This window comes from Heloderma suspectum, chromosome 1, assembly GCF_057233095.1.
Source record: "Heloderma suspectum isolate Gila_16-S chromosome 1, 16-S_ref, whole genome shotgun sequence".
NCBI lineage: Eukaryota > Metazoa > Chordata > Lepidosauria > Squamata > Helodermatidae > Heloderma > Heloderma suspectum.
The window spans coordinates 82798875-82824794 of record NC_139458.1 but is presented as its reverse complement, the minus strand read 5'-3'; the positions used below and the strand labels follow the sequence as shown (position 1 = coordinate 82824794).

Genomic DNA, 25920 nt, shown 5'->3' with positions numbered 1-25920 from the left:
ACATAGACCCCGCTCAGTCTGACAAAGCCAGACGCTCACAGCAGGCGCTTAGCACAGCCCCTCTGCATTCCTCAGCGGCTCAGCTATCGTCCTAGCCCAGGAGCGTCTAGACCACAACCAAGGCCAGTATCCCAGCTGGAGCTTCCTTCCTTAACCAGAGCCTGCCATAGCTCCTCTTGGAGTTGTGGCACGGATACAGCCCGCCCTGGCCCCGCTGCAGCAGCAGCCCCCCCCCCCCCCGTCAGATCTGCGGCTGTTGCTCCTGCTCCTTCTGCTCTTCCTCGCGATGTACGTCTCGAGGGCTGCAGCCAGCGCGCGGCGCCTCCTCGGGCCTCTCTCTCCTACGTTTCTGTTATTCTCGCCCGCCCCCGGCCGCTCCGGCCAGCGGTCACAGGCCCGGCTTCTTGCAGTGCGTGCTCGGAAACGGCAGATGGAGTTGCCAGCCCGCCTTCGCCGCTGTCTTCGGGCTGCTGCCGCTGCTGCGAGGAGGCAGCTTCCCGGGCAGCTATCTGGGGTCCTCGGGCGCCTACCTCGCTTTCTATTGACACTTCCTGCACGGCTCCAGTTTCCCGACGAGGCACGCCGGGCGCCGCGGCTGGGGCTGAGCCGGGCATGCACCGCTCGTCGTGGGGACATGCTACTAGGCTGTCGCGCTCTCGTTTGTGCCGCCGTCGCCGCTTCTTTGGCGGGAGCCGTCCTGGATGAGCCCCGGGCCGAAGCCGCTTAGGCAATACTTTCGCTCTTCCGCCCGGTCAGCGATTCATGGACTCGGGCGAGAGACCGTCGCTGCCTTCTGGGACCGATCGCCCCCAGCTATTCCCGCGGGTATGACTGGCGCTCCCCGGTGAAGGTGACAGCGGCGCCGCCGGCAGGGCTATGGAGCCCCAGGAGGGCAACGAAAGGGGCTCGGGCGGCGGCGGCGGGGGCGCCGCCGCCGCCGCCTGCTCGAGCTCCCCGTCCTCCGCCAGCTCGGAGACATCCATGTGCCCGGAGACGGAGAAGGCCCCCACGTTGGGACGAAGGCACAGCAAGAAAAGGTTTGGGCTTAAGATCTTCGGGCGCAGGTGAGCGAGGGGCGAGACCCACCGTTTAAAGGGGCATACAAGGCAAAGAACAGGCACTGAGGGTAGGCAAGGCACATTTTCACTGGGAAGAAAGGGAGCCAGAGCGCCAGCTCTTGTGTGACGCCAGGGCGCTCCGTTTTCGATCTGGGGCGCATGATGAAGATCGCTTAACGCGGATTGGTTACTGCCCTCAACTCGGTTTAACTGTCTCGCCGGATTCGCAACCGGAGTGAATCCCCACCCCCACCCCCGTTCCTCAGTGCGGGCATATGGTGAAGTAGGGATTCCAGCCTGTGCTACGGATCTGAATGCCGGATCTGTTGCTCATAGGTGGCGCGAATTATGAAGCGGAAGTAAGGTAGAGCAGTGTGCGCTCGAGTGTTAAATGGGAGAGGATGCACTCAGACCCCTTGGTTTCTGCGCCTTGGAATCTAAACTTTTGACTATCGTAGTAACTGTTGAGGTAAGGGCACCGCTTCTCTTTTCCCCAACTCAAAACGCTTTTCATTTCGTTTTTTCCGTGGTTAATCCTTTAGCTCACCTGTAGAACAAAAGAAAGTGTTCATATATTTGTTGGCAGCAATAGAGTTCCTTCCTTCACCTTTTTTGGGTGGTGGTGGTGGTAAAAGTTAATAGCTTCCAATGAGAGTCAGTCTCTCACTGTCTTCCCCCACCATGCCCACCCTAGCAAGCTCTTTAATTTTTTTTCCATATCTCATTGACTGTTGGCAAAGAATAGTAAGCATAGGAGCCATGCTTTCTAATTGGTAGCACTAGGAGACAGAAGTGTCATCTGGAAGCACCCTGTGACGTATCTCTCAGTGGAGATAGGAATATATTATATAAGGAACTGAGCCAATTCACACACTCAAATAAGCCATGTTATTATTTTATTATTATTATTATTGCATTTATATCCCGCCTTTTTTCCTCTTGCAAGGAACCCAAGGCGGCTTACATTATCCTCCTCTTCTCCATTTTATCCTCACAACAACAACCCTGTGAGGTGGGTTGGGCTGAGAGTCTGTGACTGGCCCAAAGTCACCCAGTGAGCTTCCATGGCTGAGTGGGGACTAGAACCCGGATCTCCCAGCTCCCAGTCCAACACTCTTGCCACTACACCACACTGGCTCTACACCACACCACACCACACCACACTACACTACACCACACCACACCACAAAATGTTGGCAGCCATTTTAAATATTCAAGCTGCAGCCACCACTTATCATGTCGTCCGAACCCAGTGGGATTGTGCAAGGGTTAAACAACCCACACATATGCAGCTTCCATATTCAGAGACTGCCTGGCACGCACTGCAGCCCCAAACAAGCCACCATGGACTATGGTGATAGTGTGTACCAGGTCACTGGCTTGTTACCTTTTTACTGGAAGATGTAAATGTTGTTGAACCAGTTGGAAACAATGACCACAGTTCTATCAGATTTAATATTTATATATTTAAGTGGAAAGTTGACAAGGATGTCCACACATTTGTCTTCAAAAGATGAAGCTTCTCTAAAATGAGAGAACTGGTGAAAACGAAGTTGAAAGGGGGACTCGAGAATATTAAATCCCTTCAAAATGCTTGGAGGTTACTCAAAACCACAATAATATGAGCTCAGCTAAAATATATACCACAGGTTAGGAAAGGTAGAACCAAGTCAAAGAGGTCACCAGCATGGTTAACGAGCAGTATCAAGGAAGCTATTAGAGAAAAGGAGGCTTTCTTCAGAAAATGGAGTCTTGCCCAAATGAGGAAAACAAAAGGGAGCACACGGTTGCACAAAGGAGATGCAAGCAGGCAATAAGAGATGCAAAAAAGCATTCTGAGATGCATATCACTAACAACATCATGGCCAACAATAAATAATTGTTTAAATACAATAGGGAGATCTGTGATGACTAACATAATCCAGACTGCATGTGACAACTTTAAACAAGAACTCAAAGTGCATGCATAACAGATAATTCAAGCAGGTGAGGTTGGCTGCAGGCTGCTTTATGTATTTATATAGTGGCATCAGTGTACATGACACTTTACACAGTATATGCAGCATATTATTGAGGAATTATTTAGAAGATTGTCTAGAAAATGCTTATCCCACTTACAAATGGGAAACATGGAGGCCTAGACGAGTCCTGATGGCTATATGCTACCTCCAGTGTCACAGGCAATATGCCTATGTACACCAATTTCTGGAGAACATGGGTGGGAGGGTGCTGTTGCACTTGTGTCCTTCTTCTGGGTTTCCCATTGACAGCTGGTTGGCCACTGTCTGAACAGACTGCTGGACTAGATGGACCCTTGGTCTGATCCAGCATGGCTCTTCTTATGTTATCTTAACAATTGGTGAACTCATGGCAGAGACTGTTAAACAAGTGCAAAGCAGTTAGGTCAAGAAAGTGAGCCAAGCCACAGATCTTATGAATTGATGGCATAACATACAAGCACAGACCAATCCAAAACACCAGGGAGGATAGTAAGACAGGGTACAAGACTGTCTGTGTGCATGCTACACATACCCAACACATACATACAATGGCAGGAAACTTTCAAGGATTTCAGCATTGTCATACCAGCTGAGGTTTGTCTGCATTGCTTTTGGGGCTGCTCTCACCAAGCCAGTGTTGCCACTAACACTTCAACTGGGAGCAGAGCCCTCCATCTGCAATTGTGCTGCTGCTCCAATCACAAAGCAAGCCATTCCAGGAGAAGGTGAACAGAACAAACGGTCAGAAGCCAGCTCTAATGCCACCCTAGTTGCAGGAAGGCAGCTGACATGGAACTGCAAGCAAATCAACCATGTTGTCACTGCCAGAAGCCCCACTTTCTAAGCTGAGCTGACCCAGAATGTTGCCTGCCCTGCTCCTTACTACAGCATGAATCAAATTTTGACAGGTAGGCCAGCAGTGTGCATGTGTGCACAAGCCTCCAGGATTTCCTTTGCCTGCTATGAATGCATCTTAAGGCACGTTTGCACAAACTAAACACATCATAAAAAAAGATTAAGGGTGCAATCCTATGCATGTTAGTCCTACAACTCCTAGCATTCTCCAGTGAGCCAGACTTTTTTCTGTCTAAACTTTCATAGGATTGCACCCTAAAAAGAGAAGCAAGGGCTAAAAGTGCACCCAGTTACCAATTATGGTGCGAGTATTCTGAACACCCAGAAGCAGTTAGGACTGTTGTGGCCAACCTGAAAACAGCGTGATTCACATTCTGCCTTACTGTATCACTTTATTTCTCTAAAGGTAAATCAGTGGATAGCCAAACAAAAATGCATTTTATATGCATGAATTCATATTCTGAATATTTCTGAAGAAACTCCCATTTTGTTTCACAACATTTGTGACGTTTGCCTAGGATAGCCAAAGGTTCACACTTTAGCCCATAAAAACACTGTCTGCTTGTTCTATGCTGAAAGCTATATTTTGGAAGAGGGTGATGAATGTCAAGGCTGGGAAGGCCCTGTGATAAGTAAGAAAAGAATCACAGACGGCCCATCAGTAGTTCTTCTTATTTATGTTAATTGGACACCTGTGCCCGATTATATAAGTATGTGATAATGGTAGCAACTATACTGTATTAAGCAGCAGTGTGAAACTTGGTTACCCTATAAATGTTAAAACTCCGAGGAATAAGTCTGAGAATCTGGATTTTCTAGTTCTGCCTCTGGATCCATTATATCCTTTATCCTGACACACTGCTGATTTTTTTCTCCTCCTGTCCAAAGATTTCCATGGAAAGCCAATGTACCAGTGGAGTGGATTGAGGGTGAGGTATTTTAGTGAGCATAGCACAGTTGCACAATCAAGATGGCGCCTGGCATACACTGCAGCTCAAGATGGCGCATGGCATGCACGCACTTGGCATGCACTGCAGCTCATTGTGGGTTAAATGACCCATGATGATCCTGCTGCGTCATGCAAACTGGCCCTATATTGTGTTGTTGCACTACAACTCCCATCAGCCCTAGCCAGCATAGCCAATGGTGAGAGATAATGGAAGTTGCAGTCCAGCAGCATCTGGTGGGCCACAGGTTGCCCATCCCTGGACTGTTGTTATGTTTTGTCTCAACGTAACATAAATCCAGCCTGAATATTTGGAAAAATACTAAGCACACCTTGCCGAAACCAGTATAACAAGTCCGGTAGTATTGGGGTTTATTTAAAATATTTAGTAGAGTTTGGATTCAAGAGAACTCTTCCCTTTTCTCTCTCTCTTTCAACAAGTATTAGACTCTCCCTTCCTATTCTTGATGTTGATCTGCCTGTCTTACAGGGCTGAGAATAACCAGGGTACCCATAATGACTGGAACACAGGCAGAGGTATTGATGAATCATTTCTGGTCAGGGCAGCTCTGGCGTTCATGTTACACCATATACGTCCTAGTGAGGGGCACTGATTGTTAAGATAATGGATGGAAATCTCTACTCTATGATCCTATTGTTCCAGTTCACACACAGGTCTTACATACCTAGACTTTTAATCATGCAGAATTTTAAAGTTGTTTACATCAGGGCAAAAGTTATGCATTAATTTATTGTTTTGGAGGGGTGATCCTTGAAAGATGGGCATGTTGTAGGCTGCTGGTTGTAAGCATTTGGGTCAATGTAGCGCAAATGACGAAGAGTCCATTCACACTTTACATTTCTTGGCAACAAAACAGAACTGCTAGTTAAGTGTGAACTGGAGATGCTTCGGCATCATGTTTTAAAAGCTCAATTTTGCTGCAGTTCCCTTGTGTATTTAGAGAAAACATTTCCCCTTCACACTTCACCTGTACAGGTGGCAAAGCATGAGTACTAGATAAAGTGTGAATTAGTTTGGAGAAGGCAGATGGAGAAATGGTAAATTCTAGGTGAAGGGAATATAGCTAATCCATGCAAATAGAGATAAAATCCTGCCCATGGATCCTTTTAGTAATGTAGAATAGCTCTTAAGGGAAGTGATGTCCAGCTGCAAAGAGCTGGATATCATTCCCTGTGGCAGTAGCTAGACTTTCCCTTTCATCTTACACCTTTCAGTCTTTCTTTCACCAAAAAAAATACCCCCCCCCCCCAATTACCGCTATCCCTGGATGGGTACTTCTAATTCCAGACTCTCTTTTTTACTATTCTGAAGGCTGGGCAAATGCTCTTGAAAATTGTTGCCTTTCCTGCATATGGACAGTTGTAAAACACCCTGCTTCTTCAGATGCTCCAAGAAGCAGGGCTCAAGTAGGGTGCCTGCATCTCTGTGCATGGAAAGCAAGCCTCAGCTGTTCGGATACCTCATTGTTGGGTTGCACAAGGGTTGTCTCACTGCACTGAAGGGGTACCTCTGTGTGGGAAGCTATTGGTGTAGATTGAAAGCAAGCTGTAATTTCATCCTCGAGGGATGTAATTAGAATCCAGAAAACAGTGCCCTGGTATCTGTTTAACCTGTCAACGATATGTTATGGCAAACAACTGGGCTTGGTAAAAGTCACCGTGGCTGTTGGCCAAGTTTTGCGTATAACCATATTAGCAGATGTTTAAGGACAGGCTTCACCATATTTTGCCATTGTGGCATGTGAAAAATTGGCAAAAATACAATGGGCTATATTTATTCGGTGGAAGGCTAGGGCAAAAGTGTCTCAGTATTTTGTGGGTTCTGTGCTAATTCAGCCCATGCCTCCTTGTTTCTGTGTTGGATGATACACATAGTCCTGATAGGATCCCTCCTTACCTCTAGATTTCCCTGGGCTCTAGATTAGCTAGACAGGTAGGCCCTGGATAACTCATGAGTCATCTGTGAAGGATGTGGGCACATGTGTGATGTGCACATTAGTTAGTACTACTGAAGCCATGTTCATGAGAACCACTTAGTCGTGAGGGGAAGGGTGATGTGGGTTTAGCTGAAAAAAAGCTAAAGTAGCCCTTATTCTCACTGTTTTAATAAGATAACCCTCTGGATAACTTAACCTGGGTGTGTTTTATCCCTGGGAAAGGCAGCGTTTTGTATGACCCAGGCCTGAATGTTGCATGAATAAAGGGATGCCAGGAACCATGTGTTAAAAGCTGCATTTGGAGGATTCGGTTTTGCATCCATGCAGCTGATCTTCCTTTCTCTCCAGCCTTAAACTTGAGACATCCCTGTGGTCCTCAGGGGATGAGGGAAATGATTGCTGCTGTCTTCCTCAACAAGTTTAACACACACACATACACCACACACTGCTTTCCTCTCAAAGGATCTTAGCCAGCAAGTTAATTTTGTGGGTGTGGACCTCATATCTGGATATTGAGGTTCCAAATGGGCTGATGACATTTTGCCTCACTTGTGGGCATGATGTGCTAATTTCTCACTTTTGTTTGCTGGAGCTGTGCTGTGCTGATCCTCACGATGTTGCTCTGAGGAGCTGTCTCCCTGTCAGGATAATTATTAATTTCTACACCCTTAGGCTAACTTCAGAGAAGCATACACTCCAGTCAGGATGGTCCTCCTTTGCTCTTTTATCTCATTTCAGTCCCTTTAGTCATTAAAGTTTCATGGAAAGAGCACTGAAGTCATTCCAGTGTACATGGGACTCTTTGGCAGGACATGAGCTAGAGGGTGGAAGCCAACAAGATCCTGTTTGCTCTGATTTGTGATACAGTGGCAGCTGCCATTCAACATAGCTGTCCCTGTATTTCTTCTGGAGTGCCACCACCAATAGCATCTATAAGCTCCTCATAGGGATAAGGGTCTATACAGAAAAGAAAAGTGGAGAGGAGAGTTGTTTTCTTGTGTAGAGGAGGATAATTGGTATCTTGAAGAATTGTAGTAAGCAGGGAGAGGCAATTTAATTCATTTCCAAGGTGATGCTCAGCATTGACCATTAGCCAGAAGGACTTGATGTATTTGTGATTTTCCTGAAACAGATGTAGTGGATGCTGGACTCTTGGTTGGAAGTTTACCCTATTTTGCCACACGAGTCATCTGACCCTCGGCTTTAATGTTACTTGCCCGTAAGATTAAAAACTCACCAACAACGACTTGATTCAGCCCCTAAAAATCATGAGATGAGCCTAGAAATCATGAGACATGAAAGCATTACAGACGTTTTTTCACCTTCTAGTAACATGCTTTTCAAACACAGTCTGCTTACTTTCACAATTTCATAGCCCTGAGTACAAGAAGCCTGCCTGCCTGCCTGCCTGCCTGCCTGCCTGCCTTTCTTTCTTTCTTTCTTTCTTTCTTTCTTTCTTTCTTTCTTTCTTTCTAAATTGCAATCAATAGATCAGTTGAGTCTTTAGTTGGTTAACAAATGAAGGCAAGTTTTAACTAGGGCTGTGAATTTAGGGTCCACTTGTTCATTTTTAATAATCTATTTGGTTTAAAGGCAAATGATGGATTAACATTCTTTAATTGGTCAATGCCCCTAATATTTTTTCTATTACTGGAATAGGGCAGGGTGGACTTCCTGCAAGGTGTTCTTTAGTGTTTCCATGGTATAATCTTTCATGAGGACAATTGTGCTGGGAAGGTGACTAGTTCTCACTTGAGCAAGGGTGACAGGATTCAGAAGCTTCATTGATGTGGTAAACTTAGCAGCAAACTGTACACACTTGCACGATTTGACGTATAGGGGAAAATCTAGGTATGCTGTTTCGTTTACTGGTGGCAGGGAGGAGAGAAGCTGAGTGTCAATGCCATAAAAGGAGAGCGCGTCTGAGGTATTGTGAAGATAGTTTACATTTGCATTTCGTAATGGCTGTTGACTTGAGTGTTGGTGAGTTGGTGGGTATTAGACATTAGTAGTAAGCTTTTCTGCTAGCAGTCACCCGGGTTGCAGATCACTTGCGCTAAATATAGATGATAATGGCTCTGAGGTTTGCAGGCCCATGCAAATAAGCAGGCTACTACCAGTACTAGTAGATTGAAGTACTCATAGGCTAGACCTCCTTGATGATGATGATGATGATTACATGTATATCTCCCATCCACCCCTTTTGCCTCTTGCAGGGAACCCAAGGCACCTTACATGGGCCTTCTCTCCATTTAATCCTCACAACAACCCTGTGAGGTTGTAGGACACAGGAAGCTGCCTTATCCTGAGTCAGACCATGGGTCCATCTAGCCTAGTATTATTGATACTGACTGTCAGCAGCTCTCCAGGGTTTCAGGCAGGAATCATTCCTAGCCCTACCTGGGGAAGCCAGGGATTGAACCTGGGACCTTCTGCATGCAAAGCATGTGCTCTCCCACTGAGCTGTGGCCCCTCCTAAAGGTAGGTTAGGTTGAGAGTCAGTGACTGGCCCAAAGCCATGCAGTGACCGAATGGGGTCTAGAACCCAGATCTCTCAAGTCCCGGTCCAATACTCTAACCACTACATCAAACTGGCTCTAATATTCCTTCTCATGTTCCTGCTGTTACCTCATGGCCATCTTAATGTACATGGGTAGAGTGGGCAAAATGGGCCTCCTGGGGCAAGTTTGGGGCATTTCAAGTGACATACTTTGGCAATTCAAGAATGGAGGTATATAAAATAAGACTTGGATATGCCTACGTGCAAGGGTCTCAACATACCCACACAATGTCTGTGCCCTTTCCCCTGTGTACACATGTCTCCAATTCCACAGTTGGCTAATTGTGGCCACACCTCTTGCATTCGGTTATCTCCCAGTGTTTTCTGGCTTGCTTATCTTTATGAGCACCACCTTTTCTGAGCACTGGTGTGTAAGCTAACTGGGTTTTCGGTGTTTACTTACAAAAGGCCCCACCAATCATTCAGCCTTTAGGCACAAGCAATACAACAAGCTCATAAGGTGGCTGCAGGAGTGCAGATGAATATGGGCCTACCTACAGGTTTGCATATCTACAGGTTTAACCAGGGACTGGTCTTGCTTCAGGCAAGGTGTCAGAAGAGCCATCTGGGCCAGGTAGGCAAAGGTGACAGCTTGTGGTGACAGGACAGTTTTCATGGCAGCACATACTCTTCCTTTGATAAATATCTTCTTTGATATTCAAATCCTATCTAGAATTTTTTCTGGAAGCACAGCTGTGTGCTACTAGGCAATCATACAGCTCATGTGTGGCTATAAAACCATCTTTGCTATAGATACGCTCTTTGTCTTGAGGCTTGGTTGGGCTCCTTTTTGTTGTTGTTGTTCAGTCGTTCAGTCGTGTCCGACTCTTCGTGACCCCATGGACCATAGCACGCCAGGCCTTCCTGTCCTGCACTCTCTCCCGGAGCGTGCTCAAGTTCATATTCATTGCATCGGTGATGCTATCTAGCCATCTCATCCTCTGCCGTCCCCTTCTCTGGGGTCCTTACCTCACCTGATTTACTGCCTCACCTGAAATGCAAATTCATCTATCCCAGGGTAATTCCCTATAACATCCCTTGGCATTTCCACTAACCTCTCCCGTGCTGAATTCCGTACATACCCAAATGTCTGTGCTTTTACCCAAGAGGGGCAAACTAAAAGCACAGTACATTTCTGTACATTTAAGAATGTCAGAAAGCATCTAGTGACTCCACGCCACAAGTCTAGAAATACGGTAGTGACCCTGAAGTGACTAAGAATAAACATGTTTGTTAATGAGATAGCTAGGCTCAATATGGGAGCAATAGCCAGGTGCCGTTTTAACAGCTTGCACTCAAGGGAGATTTTTCATAGGAACAACTTTACCCATCACAGTAGCAGTACAAGAAGAGAAGTCAAACTTTTGGAAATTTGCCCTTATGTCCCTTCCTGTTTCCATACTGTATCTGGCAGCTTTAGATCACGCAGGTGGTGGTGGGGAGATGTAGCCTTGCAAAAGCAACAGTAGTAAATGTGCCCAATTGGCAGGAATGAGCTGTACAGTCTTGGTGCCCTTTTTGCCTGGCCTTAATGCTGGAACAGGAGAAGAATGAGAGCATGTAGCACCTTAGTACATTGCTGTGTTGTGTCTTCTGACATCTCTTCTGTCAGGAAGTAGGGAGAGAGAATTTGGCTACAGCATGGTATTATGTTTCTCCAGCTAAGAGATCACAATGGAGAGTTGGGGCTGCTGCATCTGTACTCGGAGCTTACATGCAATGTAAGCTCTGCGGGGCTGGTCACTTGAAGGCAATTTTTGCTTTCCCTAGGCAACCAGTGAGTGCCAGATTAGAAATCCAGGCTCTGTGTTTGTGAGAAGCATATCCTATGAATGAGCACTTAATCTGAAAGCTGGCACCTTAAAGCAGCACGGTGTCCCTAGCATTCCTGATGAGAAGGGAGAATTAATTTCTGTAACATTTGTTGATACCGAAACATTTTCCTGTCCAGGCGTTATCAAAGATCTGTGTTGCTCGCTTGCTATAGCTACTATACAGGAGAGTTATAGTGGGCAGATATAGCAGTCACAAATCCATCCACCCACAACACTTGTGTGGTTAGGCATCAGCTCTGTCAGCCTCTGTGTGCATTCCTTATGCAGGCTCATGTGTACTGATAGTAAAGCTCACCCGGGACAGATTTCCATGGAGTTTGTGCGTTTTTAATTTTTCTTCCACATTGCCTGACAATGCTTCCTTGGAATACCTTGTTCCTTTGCCTTTCAATCAGCCATCCTCAGTTGGTGCCCTCAAGATGTGTGGACTGGCCATGGTGGTTTGGGATTATGGGAGTTGTAGTCCAAGACATCTGGAGGGCACAAGGTTGGGGAAGGCTGCTCTAGGATGTAATAAACCCAAGCTTGTGTGCTGTCATTTAAAGAAATTAGCTAACAGAGTTTTCCTTATGCCTGATGATTGATGGATACTCGTTTTCTAACCAAAAATATCTGCTCGTCAGGATATCCTCTGGTGTCTATGTTTGTTTTAGAAGGCCTGGATTTTGGGTCTTTGTGCATAGTCCAGTACATGTAATTACCTGCAGATTAGGAGGTGGGCCCATTTATGTGCTTTTTCATATATAGGTTTGAGACCTGCTCAAAGTAGTTTCACACACTGGAGGGTGTGTGATGGGAATAGTATAAGCAATTTTATTGACACATTAAGGATGATTTCTTATTGGAGAGATTGGCGCATCATTTAATTCCCACAGCTATCCTGGCATGCAGTATATAAATGACATTCCTAATGTCTGCCCCAGAATCTTGCTAGTATTTCATTGACACAAATTTTGCAGGTAGACCATAGCACTGCATACTGTGCTTCAACCCTATCTCCACATTTTCAGAGAAAATTGATTTATCTGATGGGCCAAACACATCAAAACTGAGAAGGGCTTATGACTGGACTCTCCTTTGACCCTGGGGATGGGGTAGTCCTGGTGAAGAGCAACTGCGAGCCCATTTTGAGCTTTCACCCCTGACCCTGTTTTCAGGGATGACACACACATTACTGACCCCAGAATTCTGTGCTGCCTCTCTGTTCTGCTGAGGAGAGATGGGAGAAACAATTGAAAGTAGCTTGCAGTGATACTCCAGTGCTGTGATATCAATGCAAATAAGGCATCCCACATTCTGCTTGGGAAGATGATTGCTCTTCTTCTGTTTAGGAGGTGGGTGTGGGGTTATGGAAGAAGCAGCTTCCTCTGAACGCAGAGCTGCTGTAGGCTCCTGCCTTTTTCACAGCAGGCCTATTTTTATACCTTGTAATTGTCTTAAGGGAAGTGTAGAATAATTGTCTCCAGCACTGATTGAGGGAAATGCATGGTACGTACATCTGGGTTATAGCTTGGTAATTCTTCTAATTGGGCTGACAGAGTTGCAGGTGGTGAGGATTAAATTGCCTTCTGAGCTTTCCAGTTGTCCTGGATGTATGCTTAAGAAAAGTAGGTACCAGCAGGAAAATATGGGGACTAATCTTTTCTCTTCTAGATCAGGCAGTGAAAGTATAAAACCATGGAATGTTAACAGCCATTAGTAATAGAATAGATGTAGGAGTTTTCAAGGCAAAGAACTTCTCCAATATTCCTAATAGGAGAAGAGCAGGTGGGAAAAAACTGGGTTTTAGTGTTGCTGTGAACTGAGGCTCTTGCCTCTTCGAGGGTATTGGTTAGCTTGGATGTCGTCAAGACTGTGTGGAAGGAAAATCCAGAATATGGCGCAGTAGCTAGTTTCTGGCCTCCAGTATGGCAAAGCAGGGATAGGCAATGTGGTGCCCTCCAGTTGTTTCAGAGTACAACTCTTATAACTCCAGCCAGTATCATCAATGGTCAGGAATTATGGGAGTTGTAGTTTAAAACATCTGAGGGCACCAGGTTGCCTAGCCTGAGCTAGAGTGAGGCATTTGGAGGATCTGGGAAGCCTGTTCTCAAATGTCTACTCAGCTATGAAGTTCAGTAAGCAGCCTTGGAGAAGTAACTCTTTCTCAGCCTATCCTACCTTGCAAGCTTGTTGTTAGCCTAATATGACTCTTTAAGAAGAAGGGCAACAGTACAAATGAAATAACTAAAAACATTGCCTGGGGTTCTCTTTCTAGTCTTTAGGTCACTATAACTTTCCATTTCTGAATTTGCTGTGTTGGGTGTTATTCATTAATTTAGGGTTCAATCCTGTTCATGTTTAAACAGAAAAAAGTCCTACAACTCCCAGCATTCCCCAGCCATCCATGGCTACACCTTTGCTTATTTAACATAGGATTGCACCTTTATTTATTTAACATTGCAACCCTATACATGTCTACTCATAAATAAGCACCACTGAGTTCAGTGGGACTTTCTTCCAGGTAAGCATGTATAGGATTGCAGTGTAAAAGATTTATAAATCATCTTTTAGGGAAAACCCTAGTTCAGGGCACTCTATTAAGGGTCTTGCTAGAGAAAAGATCATGAGCATGGCTCAGGATGATAAACACTAGTAGTTCAAAGGCCATAGGAAAAGCCTCCCTTCCCCACCCCTCAAGAGGATGCCCAAAGCCGTGAATTAACAGAAGTATATAGACATCCCAGATTAGGGCTAGGCAAGCTGATGCTCTGATGGTTTTAGACTACAGCTGCATAATTCCTTGTCATGGACTTCGCTGGCTAAGGCTGATGGGAAGTTTAGCCCAAAACATCTGAAGGATACCAGGTTGCCTGCCCCTGGCCCAGATGATATCCCTAACTAAGTCAGTGGGGTTCATCATTGGCCTAATGAAATGGAAACTGAATGTAAGCCTGCAAAAGAGGAAGAAGGAGGAAATTCCACAATGTCTGTTTATTTTAAAATGTGGTTGCATGGGCAGAGGGCAGGTGTTGTGTAGTGTTTTAACTGCACCTGCAGCAGTCTTAAACAGTTGATCCTTTTAGACACCTTTTAATTTATGGTTTCCAGTAGAAGGCAGGATGAATGGGCTAGGAACAGCTCTCTGTGTACAGAGCTGTTTGCCAATTTTGTTCTTTCTGCTCTGGTGGATTTCAGCCTGACCTGCTATCATGTTGAGAGGTTTTCCAGTAGGGTCATGTTGTCATACATCATCGGGTGCCTGTGGATTTGATCTTGCTTGGACTTTGTTTGGCATCTGAGAAGCATCATATCCTGAAAGCAACCCTAGCTTAGCCTACTGTCTGAAATTGTGTCCGAGCAAAACTTCCTGAACCTTAGTTGGCAGGAGACGTCTCTCCACACCCTTGCTGTGCTTTCAGCTACTAACGTTGGGCTGTGTTGAGAGAGGGCAAACCACATGGAGCCTGAAGCTAGTGAAACATATACTCACATGAGACCTGGCTAGCGCAGCTCATGAGTCAACTCTACTTGTCGCTCAGGAGGGGCCGCTTGGAGTACACTTGTTTTTTTTTTACTTGTGACACATTATGGTCTAGACTGAGTGGGTGATACTGCCTTTTAGGCAGGCAGTTGGACTAGGTGGCCTTTAGATCATAGACCGGGTCATTTTGTATTTTAGAAGCAGGGCATGAGTGTGGTGATGCTCTCTACTTATTTTTGTTATCAAAGTTCTGCACCAAGAAAAGCTGAATTCTGCAAACTTAACGTAAGAAGAGCCATGTTGGTTCAGACCAAGGGGCCATCTAGTCCAGCATTCTGTTCACACAATGGCCCACAGGCTGTTGACTGGGAACCCACAAGCAGGGCACAAGTGCAACGGCATCCTCCCACCAATGTTCCCCAGCAACTGGAGTACATAGGCATACGGCTTCTGATACTGCAGGTAGCACGTAGCCATCAGGACTAGTAGCCATTGATAAGACTTCTCCAGTTATTTATCAACCTTTTAAAGCCATCCAAATTGGTGGCCATCACTACATCTTGAGGGAATGAGTTCCATAGTTTAACTATGCACTATGTGAAGAAGTCCTTCCTTTTATCTGTCCTTAAGCTCTCACCAATCAGCTTCATCAGATGATCCCGGGTTCTAATATTATTAGAGATTAATTTCCTTCATGTTCAGAATTCCTCCAGTGTTATATTTGCCTATTTTGCGTAACTGGTTCTGCTTCTATTGAGGGCCATGGAGCATATGCAGGGCACTGAGAAGCCTCACCCACTGACCACTGGAGCACTTACTCAGGCCACAGCTTCATATTATCTCCTCCTAGGCTTTCCAAGCTTGTCTTCACAGCCAAAAGGGCTAGAAACTTGATTTGAAGAATAACAGAGGAATTACCTTATTTGTCTAATGTATTTAGTAGCAGTTACAGGAACTCTGGGGGAAAGCGACCATGTTATACTTGAGTTCTTGGTTCTAAGGGAAGCAAAAGCCGAGTGTAGTCAAACGCGAACCCTGGATTTTAGGAAAGCTGATTTTAATAAACTCAGAACAATGATCAGTAAGGTCCCATGGAAAGCGACTCTAACAAGAAAAGGAGTCCAAGATGGGTGGGAGCTTTTAAAAAAAGAAAATTCTCAAGGCACAATTACAAACAATTCCAACAAGAAGAAAAGGTGGAAGACTACAGAAGAAGCCAATGTGGCTTCACAAAAAGCTTAGAGATGACCTGAAAACAAAAAAGGACACATATAGGAAGTGGAAAGAAGGCCAAGCAACAAAGGAAGAGTACAGGCAGGTAGCACAGAATTGCAGGGATGGCGTCAGGAAGGTTAAAGCTGAGAACCAGCTGAGGTTAGCGGGGGATGCTAAAAGCAACAAAAAGGCTTTCTTCAACTACGTGCATAGTAAAAGGCAGAGGAAAGAAATGGTGGTTCAGCTATTAAATAAGGATAGCAAAATGATAACAGATGACAGAAAGCAGAGGTGCTCAATTCCTACTTTGGCTCAGTCTTCTCCCAAAAGAGGGTCTATGACCCCCCTGGCAAAGGCGAAGTACAGGCTGAAGGGGCAGGATTGCAGCTTGAGATCGATAGGCATATGGTCAAGGAACACCCAATTACTTTGAATGAGTTCAAATCTCCAGGGCCAGATGAACTGCATCCTAGAGTAATAAAGGAACTGGCAGAAGAACTCTCAGAACTGCTGTCTATTCTCTTTGAGAAATCATGGAGGATGGGTGAAGTGCCGGATGACTGGAGGAGGGCTAATGTTGTCCCTATCTTCAAAAAAGGGTAAAAAGGAGGAACCTGGGGACTACAGACCAGTCAGTCTGACATCAATCCCTGGGAAAACTCTGGAGCAGATGATAAAGCAATCCATCTGGAAGCACCTTGAAAACAATGCAGTGATTACTCGAAGCCAACATGGATTTGTCAAGAACAAATACTGCCAGATGAATCTGATCTCATTTTTTGATCAAGTAACCTCCCTTGTGGACTGTGGGAATGCTGTAGACATAATATACCTCGACTTCAGCAAAGCTTTCAACAAAGTGCCCCATGATCTCCTGATGAGCAAACTAGCTCAAAGTGGGCTAGATGAAACAATGATCCGGTAGATCAACAGTTGGCTACAGATTCGGACTCAAAGAGTGCTTATCAATGGGACCTTCTCAAACTGGGGAGAGGTAACGAGCGAGGTGCTGGAGGGCTCAGTCCTGGGCCCCGTTCTCTTCAACATTTTTATTAATGACTTGGAGGAGGAGGTGCAGGGAATGCTGATCAAATTTGCAGATGACACAACATTGGGCAGGATAGCTAATACTTTGGAAGACAGAACAAAATTCAAAGTGATCTTGATAGACTGAAGCGCTGGGCAGAAAACAACAGAGTGACATTTAATAGGGATAAATGCCAAGTTCTGCACCTAGGAAAAAGAAACCAAATGCACAGTTACAAAATGGGGGATATGTGGCTTAACAACACTACAGGCGAGAAGGATCTTGGAATTGTTGTTGATCACAAGCTGAATATGAGCCAACAATGTGATGAGGCTGCAAAAAAGGCAAATGCTATTTTGTGTTGCATTAATAGAAGCATAGCTTCCAAATCCCGGGAAGTACTAGTTCCCCTCTATTCAGCACTGGTTGGGCCTCATCTGGAGTACTGTGTCCAGTTCTGGGCACCACATTTTACGAAGGATGCAGACAAACTGGAGAGGGTTCAGAGGAGGGCAAGAAAGATGATCAGGGGACTGGAAACAAAGCCCTATGAAGAGAGACTGAAAGAACTGGGCATGTTTAACCTTGAGAAGAGAAGACTGAGGGGAGATAGGATAGCACTCTTCAAGTACTTGAAAGGTTGTCACAGAGAAGAAGGCCAGGATCTCTTCTTGATCATCCCAGAGTGCAGGACATGGAATAATAGGCTCAAGTTACAGGAAGCCAGATTCCGGCTGAACATCAGGAAAAACTTCCTGACTGTAAGAGCAATACGACAATGGAACCAATGACCTAGGGAGGTGGTGGGCTCTCCCACACTGGAGGCATTCAAGACGAGGCTGGACAGCCATCTGTCAGGGATGCTCTGACTTGGATTCCTGCAGGGGAATTGAACTCAATGAGCAGAGGGTTGGACTCAATGGCCTTGTAGGCCCCTTCCAACCCTACTATTCTATGATTCTATGATTTGTGGTGGTTTAGCCTTGCCAGGGACAGCCTGTGCACGGGTAGTGGTGGAGAGGTTTGGAAAGAAGGGAGATGTTGGTGGAGAGACTGGCATGGCCCTTTTTTGGGCGCAAGAGAATTAGGGACTTTCTGGGTTCAACCCTGATATTAAAAACAGATTCCTGGGCTGGGCCTTGGTACTATTTAGTCCTGGGTGGGAGAAAAGAATGTAGAATTTCCTGGGATGGGAACTTCTATGGGGGAGGATTGTGTAGCAGTTTTTATTTTCTAATAGGTGCTGGGGCTCAGACCTGCGTGGAAGTCATGTCATATATTCTGTAGCTGAGATTCTTAATTAACAGTGTGTGGGTGGGTGCAAGAGGATGGTTGGATTAGCTGTAGCTGTTCAGTAGCAAAGAAAATGCATTCTCTGCATGGGTGTTTTTGTTTTTTGGTACACAAGAAATGTGTGTGTGCACGCAAGTACCTTGCTTCCTGATAAGCAGGAAGTTAAGGGGAGCATGTGACTCAAATGAAAGAGAGAGAGATACACAAAAATTTGAAAGAGCGATAAACAAAAACCCAATAGCCAGTGAGAATGTGGGGCTGAAGGAAAATATCTCAGACAACCTAGGGGTTGGTGTTGGCATTAGTGGAATGGCATGGGCACACAAGGGGACGTTTTAAGCCTGTGGTTTACAGAACCCAAAAAAGTAGCCAGAAGCTCTGTGTGTGTGAGATAGCATGTTGCATATTGGTTGGAATATATCAGCCAAAACGTTGTCTACCCAGTGGAGCAGCTAGGATTGGATCTTCAGGCCAAGATCCCGGGGCCAATGATCACCCACGTAGTGGCAGTTGATGAAGGCAACAGAAGCAAACTCCACTTTATTCCTGTAGCCATGATGGTGCTATGATTTCAGTGTGTTTAAAATGCAAAACTGCACATGCTTAGGTGGTGGTGGTGGTGGTGGTTAATAATAATCAGAGTTCGCAAACGCTTTTGTTGTTTGAACATACAAGGAATGTAGAAGCAGTTGTAAAGCATGGAATGGCAGCTGGCTGATGAAGAGAAATGTTAGCTGTGTGCTTCCCAATTGAAGTCATACACAGGACAATCTAAAGGGGGCTTCCCTAAGACCATTAAATCCAGGATCTAAAATTACCTAGCTACACCACTGTGTCTACCAAGCGACTAGTTATCAATTAAAAAATGCAAAACGTACATACGTGTGCGTGTGTGTGTGTGTTTAGCAATGAGAACTCGTAGTGTGCTGAATTCTGTATCCAGTACAAAATTCTGTACTTGTGCAGAATATTAAGAATCCTTGGTATGCCCTGTTGTGGAAGGTTGAACAGAGAGAAGCCTTGAGTAATAGGGACAAAACTGAAAAGAGGAGTGTTCCATTTTTCTCTGTTTTGCTGCTGTGCATGACACACCATGAGTCAGTTTCTAAGGAGATGTGATGAGCCCTCTATATTTAGCCGTCTGCTCTGCTCTTTTAGAGCTCCAGTTTCTTTTTGTGTTTGTGTTCCCAGATCACCCCCTGAGCTGATACTTAACTCAAACCCATGCCTCTTCACTCTGTTTATGAGCTGGAGCTCTTCCCCTTTGGTGGTGGTTGCTTCAAAGGTGATCAGATCAGCTTTGGGTGAAGGTCACTGCCTCAGTCAGCTTCATCTGCGCCCATGGCCCACTAAACTTGATATGGCTGGGGCCTTTATCTCACCCTGTCCACTCCACTGGGGCGTAGATGTCTGTGCAGTTTATGTAAAACTTCAAAAACTAAACTGTGTGCTGGGAGCATTTAAGTAACCAGATAAAAGTTTGGAGATGTGACCAGACACTTCTGTAGTTCGCCTTTTCTGGACCTCCAGTGGTATACAGCATAAGGATTTTGTATGATGATGTGCTGTTATTTATTCCATAGTGCAGAGTTATGCTCTAGAATCTGTACTTTCTAAAAAGAAAAATGAATGTGATCCTTCAGACTGTGTAGTTTTGTGTGTGATTAGGGACATGGATGGACTTGCCATATAGTGGGGAGTAACAGGCCATTATTATTCTGTAATTCCTCTCTCCCCTTACATCTCCCCTCAGACTGACATGCTAAATAAATAAGAGTTATTGTAGCATTACTGGTTTTCTGTGGCTGCAGAAAGCCAAAAGCCATGTCTCCTAATGACAGGAGGTGCTGCTTAGTATATTTAGCAAAGGACACTTTTCCACGTCCAGGGATTTCCTCTGGTCTCAATGTAGGGCTGGGTTTTTGGTCTATGCATGCTTGTGCAACAAGATGGAGGCTGAACGATGAGTGGCACATTGCAGAGTACTTATCTGCGTTATCCGTCTGTCACGCACCATTTTGCTGCATGATTAGTGCATATGCACCCCACACAACATACAGACATACAACTATCTTGTGTTTATATTCCCATGGCCAAAAGTAACTTGCTTTAGGCCATCTGGGGAAATGGAGAAATGGGCCCAAAGTTATTTTGTGCTAATGCAAAAAAGTGGTAGAAAAAATAATGGGTCTTGCCTAATGATAATACAGGACAACATAAACTGGATTGGATATATTACTGAAGCAGACATTTGGACTGTGGCATAATGTTAACTATTTTCCTTTTACATTTTATTGGATTAAAATATATGTTTAATGAAAGTATCAATTACAAGTTGCTATCAAATTCAAGTTTCCACCACAGAATGCTGTTTGCCTTTTACAAAAGGACTCTTGCAGCTGCTTTCTACTCTGTGTGTGAGAAGCTTGTCCTTCTATTTCCTATGATGTCCTCAGGCTGGCCAAAAACATATTTGTATTTCCTGTGTTCCGAGACAAGAACCTTTCATCAGGCTCATGTGCTTTGGAAAATGTTAAATATAGGAAAATCTGTGCCTGACCATCCTGGGCAGAGTTTTGCTTACGCACTCTACCATGCCTTCCTTTCCCATATTGGTTAAATTTAATGAGATACTGTGATTGATTTAGTTTAGTTATGGTGACTTTGCATGTTGTACAAGTGCTCTCCCACAGCACAAGCCTTCTAGAAAGCTGCAGCATGCCCTCAATTTAGAATATTTTTGCACAGTGAGGCATCAGCTGGGGGTTTTTGGAGCTGAAACCTCATGGCAACGCTCTTTTCTCTTTCCTTTGCAAAGAATGAAGCAGAAAAGGTCTTGGTTAATGTAATGTGGACAGCCCTTTCTCCTTAGTTTGTGCCTGTACCTAGAATTGCTTCTTCGTGTGTTGCTTTTTTTTCTTAAATGTGAGGGGGGGGGGTATTTGTTACGTTTGTTGTTCACCACCATCACTCTCTTGCTTCCAAGAAGCTCAGAATAGTTGCCATATGTGGTATTTCCAGGTGATCTTTCAATCTGATACTATTCAGGTCCAGACCAGGTTAGCTTCATATATAGCAGCCTTCCCCAACTTGGTGCCCTCCAGATGGACTTCAGTTCTCATGAGCCCTAGCCAGCATGGCTAATGGTCAGGATTTTTGGGAACTGTAAGTCAAAACATCTGGAGGGCTATAGCTTGGGGAAGGCTGATATATGACACCAGGTATGGGGTGTTTTTGTTTGTTTGTTTTTAATCATTTTCTGCGTCTATGTTGAGAGAGAGCCTGTCTCTGTTTTGCACATGTCCTGGTATTGACATATCTCCTGGCATGATAATTGTCTACAGGCAACAGCAGTAATCACTTTCTTGACTATCCAAGGTGACTTACCAGCTGTTCTAACAGACTGAGTATTTCCCAAGCACCAAAGTGGGTTGTTGTTTCCTGGTGATCAGGCAGCAATACTTTTGACCCAAGACCATTGCTAAAGGAGTAGGGTATGGTCTCTGTGTGTTTGGATTTAATCAGGCATTCCAGCTCTAACCCTGCCTCCCCCTGCATGTGCTTACATTCACACCTGCTCCCTCTTGCTCTTGCAGGCTTTTTGTAATGCTTCTGTATGCGGTGCAGACCATCTCCTGCCATTGCTAATGGTCACTGTTGAGCTGTTACTGCACTTCTCCTGAAGCTATTCCTGGCAGGGCCAGCTAATGGCAAGCTTTAGTCATGATGATACAAATATGGTCATGAACCTGGACGTGAGTGTATTCCAATGAACACTGCCCTGAGGCCCTCTCCAGGGGGTGAGGAGAGCAGTCTAGATAACCATGACTTTCCCCGCAGCAGTTTCTCAATGGGACTCATCCAAGGTTCAACACTAGGGACGTGCTTGTACTCAGAGTATACTACTGGTAAGCATTCTAGCTGAAATGGCCTAATCATACATCTGACTTGAAGTACCTGTGCTATACATTCCATCACACACACTCACATACACCACCTGAACTTGTTTCTGTTTCATCCCATGGTAGTTTGTGTCTCTTTTGCATCTGGTGATCGAATCCATGAGTTCCCAGAATAGAATCACATCCTCTGCTTGGCATGTATTTTAGGTGACTGTGCCATTTCCCCCACACATACAACTTTCCTCTTAACTTCATAGATCCTTCCTCCTACGCAGACGTTTTCTTTAAAAACATTCTACCAAGAATCAACGGGTCTTACAAGTTGTTCCTACTCAGTTTTTCATTGCAGTGAGCATTGGGGTTGAATTTGCACAACTGTGCAAGATATAAATCAAAATTTGCCAAACTGGACCTTCTTTTTAGCCCAGGAGTTCAGAGACTTCTGCCTATTATTGTTCTGCAGTGTGGTTAAGATGAGGTGAAGAAATGCATTCTCCACAAATGCACTTTTAATGTAGCTGTATTGCTTCTGTAAGGCAGGAGATTTAGATAGAACTATAGTGTACGTGTGTGTACAAGTGTATGTTTTGTGCATCTGCAAGATTGCTTCATTGAGTGTAGCATCTGATATTCTGAGGATCACAGCTATCATTTTAAAATGAAGTTTCTAGTCCATAGGGCTGCAGAATAAAATACAGAAATATTTTGGCAGTGTCTTGTGAAAGATCAGAAATTAGAGGCGAGTAGACAAAACAGCCAGTTATGATGAAGAGGTTGGAATTCAGCACTCTGAGCAGATCAACTCCATACCGTTTTCTTCTTCAACTTTCTCAGGTATTGTTCCAAGGTTACACATTCTTTGAAAGCAGGATAAAATATACATGAAACAATGAAACACTTACAAGTCTGCTTCATGTGCATGATTGTGAATGCAGAATTGGATTACTTTGGTGTAGTTTGGCTGTTTGGGCAAGAGCTCACATAGTGCTGTTATCAGTAAACCTGTACTATTAATGTGGTCTTCTATGTAGTCAATAACATCTAATCCAAAATCTGTTGTATGTAAGTTTCCCTGCAAAGACAGGTGGAACTTAGAACTGCAGCTGTGCAAAAACCCCATGAGCCTTCTCTCCCTCCCCACACATACATACCTTGCTTCCCAAATAAAAATGTGTTGCCACAAACAGCCCAGTTTGTTTACTTGCTGTTGGAGCTATTGAGCATGACAACATCCCAAGAAAAGGAGAGGTGATCCTCAAAAGATGCGGTGGACCCTTTCGACAGAGAAGTTCTCCAGAAAGTTTGCTATGCTTGCTGAGTTTTGAGTACAAAATATTGTTTTTCCTCAGAGGCAATAGTAATAATTCCACATTTCCTGCATGAGGAGGTTTCTCCTTTCGGAGTACATGCTCTCAAGGAGAAAACTTTTCATGCAGGAGGTATGAAATTATTATCGCTACTGTTGCAGTGCTTTAATAAACAGTTTCACATCACATTTTGGGGGGCTGTCTCTTCCTCCTCACCGGAATTTTGATATCTGGTGCGTCTCCTTCTCTTGTAGTCGCACACAACAGCTATAGCCCAGATGCACATTTATATTCAGGGTCCCAATACTACTGACCACCCATCTCCTGGTATCTCCCACTCTCATCCTAGTTGATGAGAGTCCCATTATCATCTTGTCATCCTCCCGGGCTTTAGGAAATCTACTGGACCTTACATGCAGTGTGCTCAGGAGTTTGCTCCAAGGCAGTTTAAGGCCTGTGGTCTGACGGAAGAGTAGGTGGGGAATGTCCCTGCAACTAGCACCATGTCTGTCTGCGTAGGCTGCCAAGTGCAGAATCTCACAGATCTCTCCCTCTCTCTCTCTCTCCCTCACCCCCTCACCCCACCCCTTTGCCCACAGCATGGCGAAGGGAGGGGAGTATGCCAAGCCATATGTTGTCTTCTTCATGTGAAAGTTCTCTCCCAATCAGATTAATTGTATCACATCTTCTGCCCTCAGTGGCTGTTGCCTTGAGCTGTCCTGATTTCTATATTAAGCTTCTTAGCTGCTGAACCGTGGGGTCACCATCAAAAAGCACAGCTTGCCCCAGTATCTGGGGAATTCCTTGGCTTCCAGGCTCTTAGGCTGAAACACTGTGTCTATGCCCATGAAAGCGGTGGGGTAGGGGCTGGCAGAAGACAATTTTTTTAAGGTGGCTTCAGGATCTTTGTGGCTTCCTGGTAAAACTTTGGTGAGAATTGGATCAGAATCCCTCTTAGGGGGTTAACTCAGCTTTAGAGGTAGGGTAAGAGCAAACAGCCAGTCAGGGGCCACAGCTGATTTGGTTGCACCCTTGAGGGGTAGATGGATTTCTTTACCACAGACATGGCCCTTGGTACAGTTTTCAGAATAAATAATTCCTATGAACTGAACCTGTACTATATTTTCTTTGGGAATTGTTCTGATTCCAAAGATATCTTTTTCAAGTAATCTTTTGAATTTTTTGGCCCATTTCACACGCAGGGTTAAGATATTGCCTGGTGAGGCAGGTGCAAATACTCTAAAGAAATAATACGGGGTTTTAAAGAGATTGTCTGGAAAGAGTTACCATACCGATTTTTTTAAATGGGGAGCAATTTAATGTTGCGGTGTCCAAAACAAGGATAACCCTTAGTGTGATTGTATAGGATAATAGACCAACCCTTAACTAAGATGCCTGGCAAGTCCAATTTTATGCAAATGCAGAATCTGGTATATCTGTAGCAGAATTGTGAACTATCGGTGTCATGGAACCATCTAGAAAATTGCGCTGTGTCCCCAAGAGGTTCTTTTCAATATTCTAGAGCCCTTTCGCTGCCCCAGTGGTGCTTCGTTTGGGGCATGAAGCCAGAGACAGACACTTTAATTGAAGAGGCTGAGTACAAGTTCTGGGCATGAGGAACCAAGAAAAAACATTTATTTATTGGTTTGTTTTGAAAGTATCTATAGACAAAACACAGACAGCATGAAAACAAGGAATTGTAGGTAATTGCAGATCTGCACACCTGGCAAGTTGAAGACTTTAACTTATGGTGTCTAATCCTCTAAGATTTCGCCTTATCTAAGAGTGCTTGTCAGATATAATACAAGGCCCCTTTGAAATAGTCAATATTTCCCCCTCCTGAAATATTAAGATATCAAAGGGTATTAACAAGGTCTACTCACCCTCCTACTCCCACCTTGTTATGCAAGATTAATTTTATGCAAGCAGGCCTTTGGCATGTAAGAGAGAGAGCCAGTGTAGTGTAGTGGTGAGAGTGACGGACTGGGAGCCGGGAGATCCGGGTTCTAGTCCCCACTTGGCCATGGAAGCTCACTGGGTGACTTTGGGCCAGTCACAGACTCTCAGCCCAACCTACCTCACAGGGTTGTTGTTGTGAGGATACAACGGTGAGGAGGAGGATAATGTAAGCCGCCTTGAGTTCCTTGCGAGAGGGAGAAAGGCGGGGTATAAATGCAATAAATAAATAAATAAATAAATAAGTTGGTCTGTTGGGCTGGGTGCTCTTTTTATTCTTTTATTGTTGTGTTCTTTAATAGTGTTTTTAATCTGATTGTGTTATTTATTAACCCTGTTAATTCTGCTCGATCTCTCTTCGGCTTTTGATACCATTGACCATGATATCCTCCTGGATCGACTCCGTGGGATGGGTATTGGAGGCACTGTGCTACAGTGGTTCCGGTCCAATCTACGGGGCCGATTTCAGAGAGTAGCATTGGGTGACTATTCCTTGGCCCCTTGGCAATTGAGCTATGGGGTGCCGCAGGGTACCATCCTGTCCC

The 25920-nt window shown here is 44.8% G+C and overlaps 1 protein-coding gene across 4 annotated transcripts in view; it reads left to right on the top strand.

The window, feature by feature from the left end:
• The first annotated feature begins 464 nt into the window (after positions 1 to 464).
• The window catches only part of DGKZ (diacylglycerol kinase zeta), a 116598-nt gene continuing 91142 nt past the window's right edge, over positions 465 to 25920 (top strand). For 2 of the 4 annotated variants that reach the window (XM_084850377.1, XM_084850367.1), the window contains exon 1: positions 575 to 1064. In XM_084850377.1, the coding sequence (XP_084706503.1) occupies positions 877 to 1064 (188 nt within the window). In that variant the 5' untranslated portion in view covers positions 575 to 876. Of the gene's footprint in view, positions 1065 to 25920 lie in introns of all 4 variants that reach the window. The other 2 variants (XM_084850388.1, XM_084850308.1) reach the window with 2 other exon arrangements.